General features: G+C 38.5%; 1 protein-coding gene across 1 annotated transcript in view; it reads left to right on the top strand.

Annotated features, from left to right (window-relative positions):
• Positions 1–5,860, top strand: part of anxa5a (annexin A5a) — a 44,666-nt gene extending 38,806 nt beyond the window's left edge. Inside the window, exons 9-12 of the mRNA XM_060926687.1 lie at positions 5,136–5,231; positions 5,319–5,377; positions 5,491–5,613; positions 5,801–5,860. Coding sequence (XP_060782670.1) covers positions 5,136–5,231; positions 5,319–5,377; positions 5,491–5,613; positions 5,801–5,860 — 338 coding nt within the window. The remainder of the gene's footprint in view (positions 1–5,135; positions 5,232–5,318; positions 5,378–5,490; positions 5,614–5,800) is intronic.
• The last annotated feature ends 11,944 nt before the right edge of the window (positions 5,861–17,804 follow it).

The following is a 17,804-nucleotide window of genomic DNA, read 5'->3' as shown; positions in this document are numbered from 1 at the left end:
ATTTTAAACATCTGTGCTTTTTGAAAACATCTTTTTTACACATTTTAAACATCTGTGCTTTTTGAAAACATCTTTTTATACATTTTAAACATCTGTGCTTTTTTTAAAAAACATCTTGTTTTACACATTTTAAACATCTGTGCTTTTTTAAAACATCTTTTTTTTACACATTTTAAACATCTGTGCTTTTTAAAACATCTTGTTTTACACATTTTAAACATCTGTGCTTTTTGAAAACCTCTTTTTTACACATTTTAAACATCTGTGCTTTTTGAAAACATCTTTTTTACACATTTTAAACATCTGTGCTTTTTGAAAACATCTTTTTATACATTTTAAACATCTGTGCTTTTTTTAAAAAACATCTTGTTTTACACATTTTAAACATCTGTGCTTTTTGAAAACATCTTGTTTTACACATTTTAAACATCTGTGCTTTTTTAAAACATCTTTTTTTTTACACATTTTAAACATCTGTGCTTTTTAAAACATCTTGTTTTACACATTTTAAACATCTGTGCTTTTTGAAAACCTCTTTTTTACACATTTTAAACATCTGTGCTTTTTGAAAACATCTTTTTTACACATTTTAAACATCTGTGCTTTTTGAAAACATCTTTTTTATACATTTTAAACATCTGTGCTTTTTTTTAAAAAACATCTTGTTTTACACATTTTAAACATCTGTGCTTTTTGAAAATATCTTTTTTACACATTTTAAACATCTGTGCTTTTTTTTTAAAACATCTTGTTTTACACATTTTAAACATCTGTGCTTTTTTTAAAAAAACATCTTGTTTTACACATTTTAAACATCTGTGCTTTTTGAAAACATCTTGTTTTACACATTTTAAACATCTGTGCTTTTTTAAAACATCTTTTTTTTACACATTTTAAACATCTGTGCTTTCTTTTAAAAACATCTTGAAACACTTAAAACACTTTTTAAACATCTCATAGCATCGTTAGCTAGCACCTCTTGGCAAACAACACACTGTGGCAGTGGAGCATCTTCAGATCCAGTCCATGAAAATCCAAACTTTAAATAATCGTGGTCATACTTCCTTCTTTTTTTGCTTGGCCCAGACTCTGTCTCCTCACTCACTGTAGCTTTAGATACTAAAAATCGATCCATTTTGTCTCTGGCAAAGGCTAGCTGAAGTTCGCTAAATGTCCGCAATAGTAACTTATTCTGGTTTATTTTTCCTCACGTTGCGCCCCCCTGAAGAACTCTGGCGCCCCCTAGGGGAGGTGCGCCCCACACTTTGAAAAGCCCTGCTGTAGCAGATTGAGTATCATCGATTATTCTGTCCACATTCACTGGATATGAGCAATCGCACACTCTGATTGGCAGAGGTGGACAGTGACGAAGTACATTTACTTGAGTACTGTACTTAAGTACACTTTTTGAGTATCTGTACTTTACTTGAGTATTTTTTTTTAAACTTATGACTTTAACTTCACTACATTTGAAAGACAAATATCGTACTTTTCACTCCACTACATTTCTGTCAAGGTCCTCGTTACCGTTACTATGAAGCAGCTTTGAAAGTGGATTTTTTTTTGTTTCTTTTCTAAAACATGATCGTTTTTTTCGCAGGTGACACTGAGACAGCCGATCAGTAATCACTAGGGTCACGTCACGTCCATAGACTGGATAAAATCAAGTTCAATTATTTCTCAGCAGCATTATTTAACGTGATCAGAATGGAAGGATGCGGTTCTTCTGGCAAATGCACACACACTCATGGCCATACCTAGAACCCATGTTTCAGTTTTCTGAAAGGATTAAAGATTCGTTTCGTTTGAAATGTTTGCTTTGTTTGCTGAAAACGAACCACATCACGGCCTATAAAAACTCGCCGCCCAACCTGCGGAAGCATATTGAGGTATATGAATGTTTTATTCCAAGAAAAAGCTTGCAGTGAAGTTGTCTGTGCTTTTAGAGCTAGCGATAACGTTGCAAGTGTAGCTTAGTCAAATGACTTTCTATGGATTTGCCCGCCAAGTTGCCATCGCCTTGTCCATGGCTAACGTTTACACATAGCTAGTTAACTTGGACACTGTTAGTTAGCATGTAAAAATGGAGCTCCGCTAACATGAATAATGCTAACTTCTAAAGTTCTTAAAATCCTTTCAGAAATGTGTTTTAGCATAATCTTGCCAAATAAACAGAATGTAGAGATGTTTCTTTTCTAGTAGCATTAGCTACCCAATATGATTTCGAGTTTGAAAAAGGTTTGCTAGCATGTCAGGTGGAGCTTCACTGAAACCACCATGATGGCACAGCATGCGTTCATTTTCTGAATTCAGATTTATGTCTTTGGTAATGGCATTAGGTTTTGTAAGCGTTGTGGCAGTAATACAGCGATGCGTTGACAGAAAATGTACTTTTAATACTTAAGTATTTTTGAAAGCGAGTACGTCAGTACTTTAACTCAAGTAAAAATTTGACTGGACAACTTTCACTTGTATCGGAGTAACATTGAACCAGTGGGATCTGTACTTTGACTTAAATAATGAAGTTGGGTACTTTGTCCACCTCTGCTGATTGGCTACTCTACTACTAGGATATCAGCTCATATACCGTGAGTAAAGAAAAACAAAGTGGCGTAGTGTGTTGCTAAACCAACCAAGGACTAAATAAAAACTCTGCTCAAAAACAAAACCACAAAAAAGCAACAAAATATGGAATGAAAGTATTTCATGGTAAGAACGTCTCTTTTTTTATTTTTCAAGAATTATCGTTAAAGCATTTTTCACAAATTGCTCCTTTCATTTCGCTGGTTTGTTTACATTCTAAGTGGAAATGATTTTGTCAGATGTTTTGTATAAAGTTTTTATTCATCAAATTTGCAAAAAATGAAAATAAAAATGCTCTGTTTCTCAAAATCCAGTGAATGTGGATAGAATAAAACAGTTTTTCCACTCAGTCTCATCGTACATGGCTGTCAGGTCATGTACGACTCGATTTTGTGGAATAACTGTATATTCAAGTCATATTGTCTTGTGTGAAAGCCTAAGACTTACACCCGTATAAGGAATAAAACACATTGGGGTGTGCTCTTATATGAAAATAATCAACAATGGGGTGGTGTGATTCCTATAACAACACATCCTGAAGTGTTTTATTCCACTTATACCACAGCAATTTGCCAACAATTACATATCTTATTAATTATTACATATCATATCTTATTAATTAAATGACATATCTTACTAATTGCACATCTTATTACATATCTTATAAGCTACATATCGTATTAATTAAAGTATTATATGTCATACTTTTTTGTCCATTTATAGTTGCATTTAATGTTGGGAAATGTCCATGAAACAAATAAATTCCTATTATCACTTATGTTACAAAAGTATTATACACATTCGTAGACTTTCCTGTGGTGGAAAACTTACTGTTAGAAAGTGCTAGAAGACTTGCTCATAAATAAATAGACAACCGCCTCCTTACAGTAAACGTCAACAAAAGAATGATTAGGCTAAAATAATGACACTGAAATGATAACATATTAGAAAGAGGACATTGATATACACTCACCGGCCACTTTACTGGGAACACCCATACATCCATTTGCTGTTTGATGCAGTTCTGTAATCAGCCGATCCCTTGACAGCAGCACAATGCATCAAATCACGCAGATACAAATCAAGAGCTTCAGTTAATGTTCACTTCACTTCAAACATCAGAATGGGAAAAATTGTGATCTCAATTTTTGTGTGACTTTCTTTCACTGGGGCATGGGTGTTGGTTTGAGCCAGATGGACTGGTTTGAGTATTTCACTGAGAAACTGCTGATCTCCTGGGGTTTCCACACACAACAGTCTCTAGAGTTGACACAGAATGGTGCGAAAAACAAAAAACATCAAGCGAGTGGCCAACAGTCCTGTGGGTGGAAACAAATGCCTTGTTCATACGAGAGGTCACTGGAAAATAGCCAGATGGGTTCGAGCTTTTTTGCCAGGAAGAATATAGCAACTCTTTACAACTGTGGTGTTCAGAAAAGCATCTCGGCATGCAACAGCAGAAGAGCACATTGGGTTCCACTCCTGCAGCCAAGAACAGTAATCTTAGAATCAAGAACAAGTTCCTATTAAAGTGGCCGGTGAGTGTAAACCTGTACCATCCAGAACTAATTTCAGAGTTGCTGTTATGGAAAATGAATCAGCACCTTCTGGTCAATCAGAATTGAGAATTCAAAATCACTGTGGTATAAGCATACGGAATAAGTCGATACTATAAAACGCCGTAGTGAAATGGTTTAACCTTTACTGCTGATTGTGAACACTGAAGTAAAAGAAGAGCAACAACTTTATTAATCACACGTACACTTGTGAAATTCCTCTCTGCATTTAACCCATCCGAAGCAGTGAACACACAAACATACCCAGAGCAGTGGGCAGCCATGCTAACAGCGCTCAGGGAACAGTTGGGGGGGGTAGGTGCCTTGCTCAAGGTCACCCCATGTCTTTGGACCGTGGGGGAAACCGGAGCACCCGGAGGAAACCCACGCAGACACGGAGAGAACATGCAAACTCCACGCCGAAAGGCTCCCATCAGCCGCTGGGCTAAAACCCAGAACCTTCTTGCCATGAGGCGACAGTGCTAACCACTACACCACCGTGCAGCCCATAACTACAAAATAATCATGGTCTAGTAAACTATTCATCCATCCATCCATTATCTGTAGCCGCTTATCCTGTTCTTCAGGGTCGCAGGCAAGCTGGAGCCTATCCGAGCTGACTATGGGCGAAAGGCGGGGTACACCCTGGACAAGTCACCAGGTCATCACAGGGCTGACACATAGACACAGACAACCATTCACACCTACGGTCAATTTAGAGCCACCAATTAGCCTAACCTGCATGACTTTGGACTGTGGGGGAAACCGGAGCACCCGGAGGAAACCCACACAGACATGAGGAGAACATGCAAACTCCACACAAAAAGGTCCTCGCTGGCCACTGGGCTCGAACCCAGGACTTTCTTGTTGTGAGGTGACAGTGCTAACCACTACACCACCGTGCCGCCTGTCTAGTAAACTATACTGAATCTATTAATACTAGGATGCTGTTTGGATCATAGAAATGCTTCAAGTGTTCCTTTTTCTTCGCTCTAGTGTTCAAGGTGTATAAAGAGATAGCTGGCTGTGACATTGAAGAAAGTATTTGCAGCGAGTTTACTGGCAACCTTGAAGCATTGCTCATAGCAGTGGGTAAGAAAAATGCAAAAAGTATTTTGTATTATGAAAAGCCCTCTTACTAGAATTGAAATGAATTGTGTTTTACTTTTTTCTTCCCAGTGAAATGTGTGAAAAGTGTCCCGGGATATTTTGCTTTCTCCCTTCGTGAATCTATGAGGGTATGCATTGCAATTTTAGTTCAGGATAAACTAGGAAAGTAGCACCAGTTTGTTGCTTTGTTGTTGTGTTTTTGTTCATTTGTCTGTTTTATTTGCTTACCTGCGTTCCACAGCGTGCCGGCACTGACGATGAGACTCTGATCAGGATCATGGTGTCCAGGAGTGAGGAGGACATGTTGGACGTCAGAGCCCAATACAAGAAGATGTATAAAGAATCACTGTACCGTACCATACAGGCAGGTGCAACACCTTCACACCTTGTTACTCTCACACACACACACACACACACACAAGTGAATGTCAGTGTCCTAGAGTATGGTGTGGACTGGAAGTGCTACATTCGGAACATTAGGATCATTGCTTTCAAACCACACAGGAAAGAAATATCATTGATATCTGATTTTGTGTTTTCTTTGTCTTCAGGAAGACACCGATGGCGATTATGGAAAGGCCCTGCTCTACCTATGTGGTGGAGATGATTAATTGATTAATTCTCACTTTTACTTATTAATATATGGTTTGCTTCCTGTATATCCGCTCCTTATTCATATTTATCTATCATCGCTGTCATTCTTAGCCATAGGTGAGCTATTTTAAAAGTTTTATATGAGTAATAGTATGCATACATATATACAAAAATTGCAATCAAAACTGTTCATAACAGCTACTCTTATGTGTACTTTTTATTTTAATCTTTGTGTTTAAACGTGTTCATGGTGCAGTAACTCAGTGGGTGTAGTGGTTAGTGGACCAGCATGGAGTCACCAGATTCTCCACCAAAGTGACTTGATATACACTGACAGGCCACTTTAATCGGAGCTTGTTCTTGATTCTAAGATTCCTGTTCTTGGCTGCAGAAGTGGAACCCAGTGTGCTCTTCTGTTTTCTGTTGCATGCTGAGATGCTTTTCTGCCCACCACGGTTGTAAAGAGTGATTTTATGAGTTGCTATATCCTTCCTGGCAAAAAAGCTCGAACCAATCTGGCCATTTTCCTGTGAGCATTTTCCACCAACAGAACTGTCATTCGCTCACACGATGCTTTTTGTTTTTCGCACCATTCTGTGTCAACTCTAGAGACTGTTGTGTGTGGAAACCCCAGGAGATCAGCAGTTTCTCAGTGAAATACTCAAACCAGTCCATCTGGCTCAAACCAACACTCATGCCCCAGTGAAAGAAAGTCACACAAAAATTGAGATCACAATTTTTCCCATTCTGATGTTTGAAGTGAAGTGAACATTAACTGAAGCTCTTGATTTGCATCTGCGTGATTTGATGTATTGTGCTGCTGTCAAGGGATCGGCTGATTAGAGAACTGCATAAAACAGCAGGTGGACGGATGGGTGTACAGTAGTGTGATGACATTTATTGATTTTGAAATAAACCTTTTTTCACTCATTAATTTTAATTTTTGCACCGATTATGTGATTTCAGATTAAAAACCTTTCAAGTTACAAGTGCTTGTCATTAGGGTGTCTTTTGTGTCTTGATTTGCCAAGGTACTGTGAACTTTCCTTTTAAAATTTCATTACAGGCGTTTAGCAGACGCTCTTATCCAGAGCAACGTACAACATACCCAGAGCTGCCTGGGGAGCAGTTAGGGGGTAGGTGCCTTGCTCAAGGGCACTTCAGCCATTCCTGCTGGTCCAACCATTTGGTCCCAAAGCTGCTTCTTTAACCATTAGGCCATGGCTTCCCCGAAGCCTTCATTAAGGTATCATTAATAATTAGATCATTAGGACCTAAGGATCCCCTAGTGACATTCCTAATTAATAGTAATAACAACAACGCATGCCTATGACTTATTAAGTCATGGGAATGAGATCATTAAGTCATGGGAACAAGTCACCTGACTTAGTAATGTGAGGCAGTCAGATAATAATGCAAAAATGAACAGTATTTTAGAAAGAAGAACAGAAATTGATAACACGTTGTACATGTAAAGTTAAGTTTTCTGGTATTTACATCTGAACTAAAAGAGAGAAACCTGGGGGGGCATCATGGCTCAGGTGGATAAGGTGCCATACCATAAATCCGGGGACCCGGGTTTGATTCCGACCCGAGGTCGTTTCCTGATCCCTCCCCATCTCTCTCTCCTGCTCATTTCCTGTCTCTACACTGTCCTATCCAATAAAGGTGAAAAAAGCCCAAAAAATATCTTTAAAAAAGAGAGAAACCCAAGATTCTTGTGGTTTCAGTAAAACGCTGTATATACATATGTGCTCGATAGATAGATAGATTCTTTAGTGTTCTGCAGGTCTGCTCTGACGGCTTCAGCCATCAAAGGTTGTAGTGGTTAGCACTGTCGCCTCACAGCAAGAAGGTTCTGGGTTCAAGCCCACTGGCTGACAGGGGCCTTTCTGTGTGGAGTTTGCATGTTTTCCCCATGTCTGCATGGGCTTCCTCTGGGTGCGCCAGTTTCCCCCACAGTCCAAAGACATGCAGTTAGGTTAACTGGCTACTCTAAATTGTGATTGTGTGTGAACGGTTGTTTTCCAAGCCTGGAAACGGGAGGGTTGTGGCAGGAAGGGCATCCGGTGTAAATCCGACTATGCTCCAATCAGAGGTGGACAAAGTACCCAAGTTCATTACTTAAGTCAAAGTACGGATCCCACTGGGCAAATGTTACTCCGATACAAGTGAAAGTTGTCCAGTCAAATTTTTACTTAAGTTAAAGTACTGAAGTACTTGCTTTTAAAAATACTTAAGTATTAAAAGCACATTTTCTGTCAACGCATTGTTGTATTATTGCCACAACGCTTACAAACCTAATGCTGTTACCAAAGACAGAAATGTGAATTCAGAAAATGAACGCATGCTGTGCCATCATGGTAGTTTAACGTTAAGCTAGCTAGTCAGCGAAGCTCCACCTGACATGCTAGCAAACTCTTTTCAAACTCGAAATCATATTGGGTAGCTAATGCTACTAGAAAAGAAACATCTCTACATTCTGTTTATTTGGCAAGATTATGCTAAAACACATTTCTGAAAGGACTTCAGATAAGTTAACGTTATTCATGTTAGCGTAACTCCGTTTTTACATGCTAACTAACAGTCTCCAAGTTAACTAGCTACGTGTTAACATTAGCCGTGGACAAGGCGATGGCAACTTGGCGGGCAAATCCATAGAAAGTCATTTGACTAACCAGACTGTATAGCTACACTTGCAACGTTATCGCTAACTCTAAAAGCATAGACAACTTCGTTGCAAGCTTTCTCTTGGAATAAAACATTTACAGACCTCAATATGCTCCTGCAGGTTGGACGGCGAGTTTTTGTAGGCTGTGATGTGGTTCGTTTTTGGCAAACAAAGCAAACATTTAAAATGAAACAAATCTTTAATCTTTTCAGAAAACTGAAACATGGGTTCTAGGTAAAGCCATGAGTGTGTGTGCATTCTCCAGAGGAACCGCCTCGTTCCATTCTGCCATCAACTGATCGTGTTCAAATAATCCTGCGGCGAAATCATTGGACTTGATTTTATACAGTCTATGGATAGGACGTGACCCTAGTGATTACTGATGGACTGTCTCAGTGTCACCTGCGGAAAAAAATCAATCACGTTTTAGAAAAGAAAACACATCCACTTTCAAAGCCACTTCATAGTAACGAGTAACGAGGACCTTTATAGAAATGTAGTGGAGTAAAAAGTACGATATTTGACTTTCGAATGTAGTGAAGTTAAAGTCACAAGTTTCCAAAAAAATTTTTTTTAATACTCAAGTAAAAGTACAGATACTCAAAAAGTATACTTAAGTACAGTGCTCAAGTAAATGTACTTTGTTACTGTCCACCTCTGGCTCCAATTAATATGACGTGGATCAATAGGATCATGGCAGTGACCCCACACACATGGGACAAGCTGGAAGGAGTGAGCGAGTCCCTAGTAGGGCAGTGTAAGGACCACTGTTAAGTATACACAGGGCACATTTATAGTGTTTGTAACCTGGTGAAAAAGTGTAGTACATAATCTAATGGTTTTGCAGTGGCAGTTTTGTGACAGTAGGTGGCAGAGTCGTACTGATAGGTCAATTCCAGTTCATTGACACTGTCAAAAGAAGCCAGACACTCACCTGAACCAAAAAACAAATCGAAAGCCCAACTATACTGCAATTATATTCACATAGGATGACCTGGATGAGCAAAATGTCCCAACATTATATCACTTTTGACACCAGTCATCGTTTCAAGTTGCACTTAAAGTAGCACTTATTCTAGCAAAAGAGCTTTGACGTTGAATGACATCACAGTATCATTATTAGTCCTACATTAAATACAATTCTCTGCTTTCGTGAACGACTTACGTCCAAACTCAGCTCATTGAAAATATAACTGAAAACCCAAAACATCTTTAGTTAAGCCAATAATGATCTGATAATCATTTCACTTGTAGGCTTCTAATGGTCATGGAAAATACTTGTTGATTCTTGGCTGTTGGATGTTGATTAATTTCTATAACAGCATTTCTGACAGCAAGGCGAATCAGGTTTATATAAAAAACATCCATTCGAATACATCACCATTGCTATACTCAGGAGTAACAACTTACCCACCCAGGGACGCTGTTTGTTTAACTTGTTCCACATTTATGGAAGGATTCTCCAGTCTCCAGTTTCAGTGCTTTGTAACAGTCCAAGTTAAAGCTGTTTCTTTAAGTTTTCCAGCATGGGGAAGTCTTATTACATTCAAGAGAATAAAAAAAGAAAGGCTGGTGAAGGAACAACTTTATAAATGAGAACATTATAACCTCGTTTTGTTGGCATCCTTTAACACTGAATATAATTATAAATGGATAAAAATGTATGACCTGTTCTTTAATAAAGTTAAAAAATGTTAGCACACCCAAATTGTTGTGGAATAAGTGGAGTAAAACACTTTAGGATGTGCTGTTTTTGGAAAATAATCAACTTCTTAGTGGTAACAGTTTCTCCACTTTGCATCAGGCCACATCACACCTTCCTGTCATTGATTATTTTCCTTTAAAAGCAGGACATGTTATGTAGATTTGTTCAGAAATGTGTAATCACAGCTTTTTCTTACGTGACATTTTGATTTTGTTGCTCATCTCATCTCCTCTAACCGCTTTATCCTTCTACAGGGTCGCAGGCAAGCTGGAGCCTATCCCAGCTGACTACGGGCGAAAGGCGGGGTACACCCTGGACAAGTCTCCTGGTCATCACAGGGCTGACACAGACACAGACAACCATTCACACTCACATTCACACCTACGGTCAATTTAGAGTCACCAGTTAACCTAACCTGCATGTCTTTGGACTGTGGGGGAAACCGGAGCACCCGGAGGAAACCCACGCGGACACGGGGAGAACATGCAAACTCCGCACAGAAAGGCCCTCGCCGGCCCCGGGGCTCGAACCCGGACCTTCTTGCTGTGAGGCGACAGCGCTAACCACTACACCACCGTGCCGCCTGATTTTATTGCTATTAAACTGTTAATGTAATCGTGGAGAAAGAAATTCTTTGTAGGACACAGGGCATAAAAATGGTTTAATTAAACAGGAACAAGAACATGTCAAGCCAAAACCCAGTGACATCTAACCATCACAATGATCATACAGGAATATTCAGAGAGAGATAAGGGATTGGAACATTTACTAAATAAAATGAAATGAATTTTCCCTTTTCATATGATTACGAACATAGTATGAGCAAGCAAAATATACAGTTGTGGTCAGAAGTTTACATACAATGACATGAATGTTATCTTGGATATGAATGTCATGGCAATATTTGGGCTTTCAGTCATTTCTCCGAACTGTTCTTTTTCTGTGGTAAAATGTACAGCATACATCTTTAATTAAAAAAAACCCACTAGAATTTGGTGCACAAGTTTTAATTTTCTTTGGGTTTTCTGAAATCAATACAGGGTCAAAAATATACATACAGCACACCAAATATTTGGGTAAAATGTCTCTTCGCAAGATTCACCTTGACTAAACATTTTTGTTTACCATGAACAAGCTTCTGGCAGAATTCTGGTTGGATATTTCATGACTCTTCATGGTAGAATTGGTAGAGTTCAATTAACTTTTTTTTCTTGGCATGGACTCGACTTATAAGCACGGTCCATATATTTTCAATAGGGTTGAAGTCAGGACTTGTTTTAAGCTTAAATGTTCACCTGCTTTATCCTCCACAACCAGCTCTGATGCGTGTTTTGGTTCATTGTCCTGTTGTAACTCCCAAATCCCAAGTCATGTCCAAGTTTCTGCTGAAGAATTCTGAGGTAGTCCTCCTTCTTCATTATTCCATCCACTTTATGCAATGAACCAGTTCCACTGGCAGCAAAACAGCCCCAGAGCATGATGATCCTACCACCACCACCAGCTGGTACAGTGTCCCTCTGTACATGGTGGTCATTGTGGCCAAACAATTCAATCTTTGTCTCATCTGACCATACAGCTTTCCTCCAGAAGGCTTTTTCTTTGTCCGTGTGGTCAGCTTCAAACTTTAGTAAAACTTGAAGGTGTCAATTTTGGAGCAGAGGGTTCTTGCCCATATGAAAAAAAAAAAACAGTAAAGAACTTATAAGAATTTACCACTGTCTTAGTAGTAAATCTTTATATAATGATTTATAAATAAATATATATGCCATGTATGATTTACTCCTGAAAGTGGCCCCTTTTGCATTTTCCTCATACAAATTTTTTATGAAAATCTAGTATGTATGAAGTGAACATTGTGCATGGTTTTTACAGATAATGTGCATGATGAATTACACCGTCTTTGTATGCTTCATGTAATGTTTGTAGTTTTAAATTATATTTTACAGTTTAAAATGTATATGCCTTTTATATGTAAATCCACACAAACATATGTTTTTGTTTGAATTGTGGATGTATCGTAAAGGTATTCTATGATGGCTCTCTATGTTTTTTATATGTCAGCCTACTGAAAAAGACAGGTTTATTGTATGACTTCTTTAGGTTTATAGATGTTTTTATATGTCGATCAATTACTATAAATGTAAAAATAGAAGAGGTTTTTTGTATGAATTGTTCAGGTTTATCTATGTTTTTTTAAATGTCAACCAATTACTGTCAATGTAAGGAAAACAGGTTTTTCGTATCACTTTTAGGTTTATTCACTGAACTAACGAACTAAATTGACATATATTTGTCATCTTTTAGCTAAACATTATCTACATTCAACAGCATTACTCAACTTACATGGTTTGTTTGGAAAAAAATAAAGTCTTTAGCCTCTTGGCTGGTTTGCTGAACATACAGAAGCACTGCCCAGATCTGAATCACACCAAAGATATTCATACAATATTTTCTAAAGTGTCTCTGATCACACACGACAGCGGTGTTGCCCACGATCCTTGACAACCATTTTCTGCTCAAAACTCATGGAAACCCTAGCTGGGTGCCAAGGTTTAAAGAAGTCTAAACAAAACCTGTTCCCTGGTGCTTAGAAACCCAGCAATACACAGAACCAGAGAGATTGTTTTCACATGTTACCCTTAAGAGCATAGCCCTCCTTGTTCCTCAAAGACTTCAAGCAATCAGTAGCTCTTGATATAAAAAACCTGAACACTAAAAAAAAAAAAAACTTCAGAAAGACAAACAGCTCTATCTTTGACTAACAGAATTATGTGAAAGGGGATATCTCACATCTCATCTCATTATCTCTAGCCGCTTTATCCTTCTACAGGGTCGCAGGCAAGCTGGAGCCTATCCCAGCTGACTATGGGCGAAAGGCGGGGTACACCCTGGACAAGTCGCCAAGTCATCACAGGGCTGACACATAGACACAGACAACCATTCACACTCACATTCACACCTACGGTCAATTTAGAGTCACCAGTTAACCTAACCTGCATGTCTTTGGACTGTGGGGGAAACCGGAGCACCCGGAGGAAACCCACGCGGACACGGGGAGAACATGCAAACTCCACACAGAAAGGCCCTCGCCGGCCCCGGGGCTCGAACCCAGGACCTTCTTGCTGTGAGGCGACAGCGCTAACCACTACACCACCGTGCCGCCATATCTCACATCAATGCACATATTGGTAACTTATTAAGCCTACGTTTCACCATCAATCTACACTAATTTATAAAACTTATTCACAATATACACCACCAATTCACATATTAGCAATAGTTATTTACATCTCACACCATAAATCTACATCAATCAAATCAATTGTTTGCTAAACTTACTTATGTCACAACATCAAACCACATATCAGCAATAGCCAGTCATTACAATTTAATTTACAACTTTCCAAATAAGACTTAGATCAAGTTTCTCCTGCCTTTCCTGTCTCTGTCTACATGCTCCTGGGGAGACTCCCAGAGCGTCCGGGAGACTAGGGATGTCTGAATCATTTAATTTTGTTATTTAGTCTAGTCCTAGTACCCCACAGCAACCTCATAACTTTGGCCGACCAAAGCAACATTGGATTGGGGGTCAAGCGCGCTAGCCAATGGAAAAATCCAGGCTGGCAGTTCTCACTATCACGAGGGAGGTTTGCTAACGCTCCATGCGCAAAGATAGGTTAGCGGGCATCCATTAAATTAGCTAACTCAATTTTCTGATATTTACCTAAAAGCTAAAAACACAGAAAGCTTTTTTTTTTTGTCTGACTTTTACTAGACTTAGAAATAGAATATTATTAGATCATCATCAGAGGGTCTACCATTGGCAATTTATAATAGTCATAATTGACATTAACATTGACACCCACTCCCAGTTACACACACACACACACACACAAAGTGAAAGGCCTACAGCAATTGTCATGTGGTTAAAATGAAGTTTCTCTGACATTTGTAAGGATATTGTATGACGGACTAGTGACATATACAGCCTTGCAGGTTGCAAAGTTTTATATGTTTCATGCTAAACATATTTTACAAAAATCCTATAGCTGGTTTCACTGTCATATACAAATCGTCTAGAGTTCAGATAAAACATGTAAAAATAGTATATGATTTGTCTATATCTTTTCCGTATGGGTGGATAGCAGCCTCTTAGTCCATAGTGATCTGAACTGTAGACAGTGATCCATCAGCTTCCAGTTCACAGCAGAGCTGTGCCATGGTGGTTTCCAGGTTGTTCCTGACCATCCAAACCAATTTCCTTTCAGCTGAGGGTGACAGTTTAGGTTTTCTTGAAGCAAAGTGGCTTAGCAAAGTGACTACACCTCACAATAACTTGCATACAATTGTTTGAACCGACCTTGGAATTTGCAGTTGTTTAGAAATGGCTCCAAGAGACATTCCAGAGTTGTGTATATCTGTGATCCTCTTTCTCAGATCTGCACTGAGCTCCTTGGACTTTCCCATTTTACTGTGTGCTGGTCAATCCAGTGAGTGCTGTAAACAAACCCTTTTTATGAAGGCACAGAGAAGCTACCAGCTGTAGTCAATCATGATCACTAACAGGAAGTTAAGAGACCTCGGCCTTGGCAAGATAAAAGACATTTTGGAAGTTTCAGCACCTCTGAATTAATAATCTAAGTAAGCGTATGTAAATTTTTGACCCTGTATGTATAATTTTGACCCTGTGTTGATTTCAGAAAACCCAAAGAAAATTAAAACTTGTGCACTAAATTATAGTTTTTTTTATTAAAGCTGTATGCTGTACAATCATTCTGCCACAGAAAAAGGACAGTTCAGAGAAATTACTGAAAGCCCAAATATTGCCATGACATTCATATCCAAGATGACATTCATGTCACTGTATGCAAACTTCTGACCACAACTGTACACACAATAACAACAACGTTTAATTTACATAGCATCTTTCACCAACCCAAGGACTGAAAAAAACCCTGACTTTCTAAGTGAAAATATCTTAAATATAGCCAAATTTATCTAGTATTTCCTGTTATAAGATTACAGTGAACCAAATATAGGATTTTTAATTCTATTTCGAAACATATTTTCTCATTTTGAGCTTTACATTTTCTTATTCTATTGGATAATTTTGCTTCACTCTAGAAATAAATGCTTAAAATGAGCAAAATGATCTGGCAATAGAACTTCACATTTCAAACTTGGCATTAGGACTAAAAAATTTTTAAAATAGGCTTAATAATGATAATAATAACATATTTGGTTGACGATCACCTTGCAATAGGAAATACTAGTTAAATTTGAGTATATATTTAGGATATTTTCACTTCTCTGTATTTTCAATGATGTTTGTAACATGGAGAAAGCTTGATGTTATTACTCACTACTTAAACGTCTGCTCAAAATTAAGTAAAATGTGTTTAAATTGAGATTAACTTCGCACTTAAAAAAAGTCAGATTGTAAACATGGCAGACCAACAGAACTCCTTAACTTTCATTTTAAATTTTATACAAAATAACCTGATATTAGCCAGATAAAAGTCTGATACTGAAATAAATGTCCAGAAGTATTATTTGTGTGTGCACATGTTGATACTTGTGTGTGTGTGTGTGTGTGTGGGTCCACTGCCAAAAGCTTATTGCTAAACCCTTTCAGCGCATTCATAGCTCCAAATCCTTTCTCTACAAAGCCCAACGGCTGTGGCTGAAGATTTTTTTTGGGGGGGGTTAACATAAAAAGGTCAATCCATCAGATTGGTCCAAATGTGCCAATCAGAAAGCGCAGGAGCAAGGTGTGTAATCAGGCCACCTTGGTGTCAAGAGGAAGAATTCAACAGGTTCCGCCCACAAGGAAGTAACAATTCTGTGTGTGTGTGTGTGTGTGTGTGTGTGTGGGTGGCACTTTGGCCCTCTACATTAACTAAACCAGAAAGTAAGGCACTGAAACAGTTCACAAGTCTTCAGTTTGATTTTTAATCATGCTGCAACAATCTCAGGAAACAAAGTACATTATTATTATGATTATTATTATTATTATTAAACCTTTATTTTCTCATCTCATCTCATTATCTCTAGCCGCTTTATCCTGTCTACAGGGTCGCAGGCAAGCTGGATCCTATCCCAGCTGACTACGGGCGAAAGGCGGGGTACACCCTGGACAAGTCGCCAGGTCATCACAGGGCTGACACATAGACACAGACAACCATTCACACTCACATTCACACCATACGTTCAATTTAGAGTCACCAGTTAACCTAACCTGCATGTCTTTGGACTGTGGGGGAAACCGGAGCACCCGGAGGAAACCCACGCGGACACGAGGAGAACATGCAAACTCCACACAGAAAGGCCCTCGCCGGCCCCGGGGCTCGAACCCGGACCCTCTTGCTGTGAGGCGACAGTGCTAACCACTACACCACCGTGCCACCCAGAATAACAATCTGTTAAAAAAAAATTAAGAACAGACAAACAAAGCAGACAGAAAATTTAAAAACAAGAACAGACTGACTGATAAACTCGGTTAAGACAAGCTTTGAAATCAACAAGTGAAATAAAAACCTTAAGTTTTAGTTGTCTCTGTAGCTCATTCCATGCTCTTGGAGCACTACAAGCAAAGGCAGTCTTACCAAACTCAGATTTTGCCTGCACAACATCATACAAGATATATCTACTTGACCGTAGATTGTACTGCGATGTACTAGGTGTTAAAAGAACAGATATATAAGAAGGAAGTTGGCCAATTATTGCTTTGTACACAAAAATTAACCAATGTTTGTCTTCTCATAAAGAGTGAGGACCAACCAACCATTTCATACAAGGCACAGTGATGGATGGAGTAACTTGCTTGAGTGATAAATCTTAATGCAGAATGATACACAGAGTCTAAGGACTGTAGCAGAGCTTTAGAGGTACAGTATGTCTATAAAATACATCACCATAATCCAAGACTGGCAGAAAAGTAGATTCAACCAGTCTTTTCCTTGCTTGTTGAGTAAAGCAAAATTTGTTTCTAAAGAAAAAACCCAACTTTAATTTCAGTCTACAAAGTAAATTCTCAACATGCAATTTAATGGATAGATCTTCCTCCAATACAAAACCCAGATATCTATACGAGGAGACTAGTTCAATTGATTTACCCTGCAAAGTGCATAGTTGAGGCAGGGAGGATCCCAGCTTATGGGTTCTAGAAAAGAACATGGACTTTGTTTTCTTATCGTTAAGAATTAATTTCAAGGAATTTAAATTTCGCTGTACCACAGTGAATGCTTCTTGCAGCTTTAAGATGGTCTCAGCTGGTGATGCAGCAGAACAGTAAATTATAGTATCATCTGCATACAGATGCATATTTACATTCATAAGCTCTTTACTGAGATTATTAACATATATTGTGAACAACAAGGGCCCCAGTACGGAGCCCTGTGGGACACCAGATTTGACAGTAAGCTTCTCGGAGAGGTACCCATTTAGTTGAACACGTTGACATCTATTATCTAGGTAGTTTCTAACCCAGCCTAACGCTGCTTCAGAGAGACCAATATTAATCAATCATGACAATAAAATATTATGATTAACAGTATCAAAAGCTTTAGTTAAATCAATGAATAAT

Source organism: Neoarius graeffei, chromosome 8 (genome assembly GCF_027579695.1).
Source record: "Neoarius graeffei isolate fNeoGra1 chromosome 8, fNeoGra1.pri, whole genome shotgun sequence".
NCBI classification, from domain to species: Eukaryota; Metazoa; Chordata; class Actinopteri; order Siluriformes; family Ariidae; genus Neoarius; species Neoarius graeffei.
This window is presented reverse-complemented; position numbering and strand designations above follow the sequence as displayed.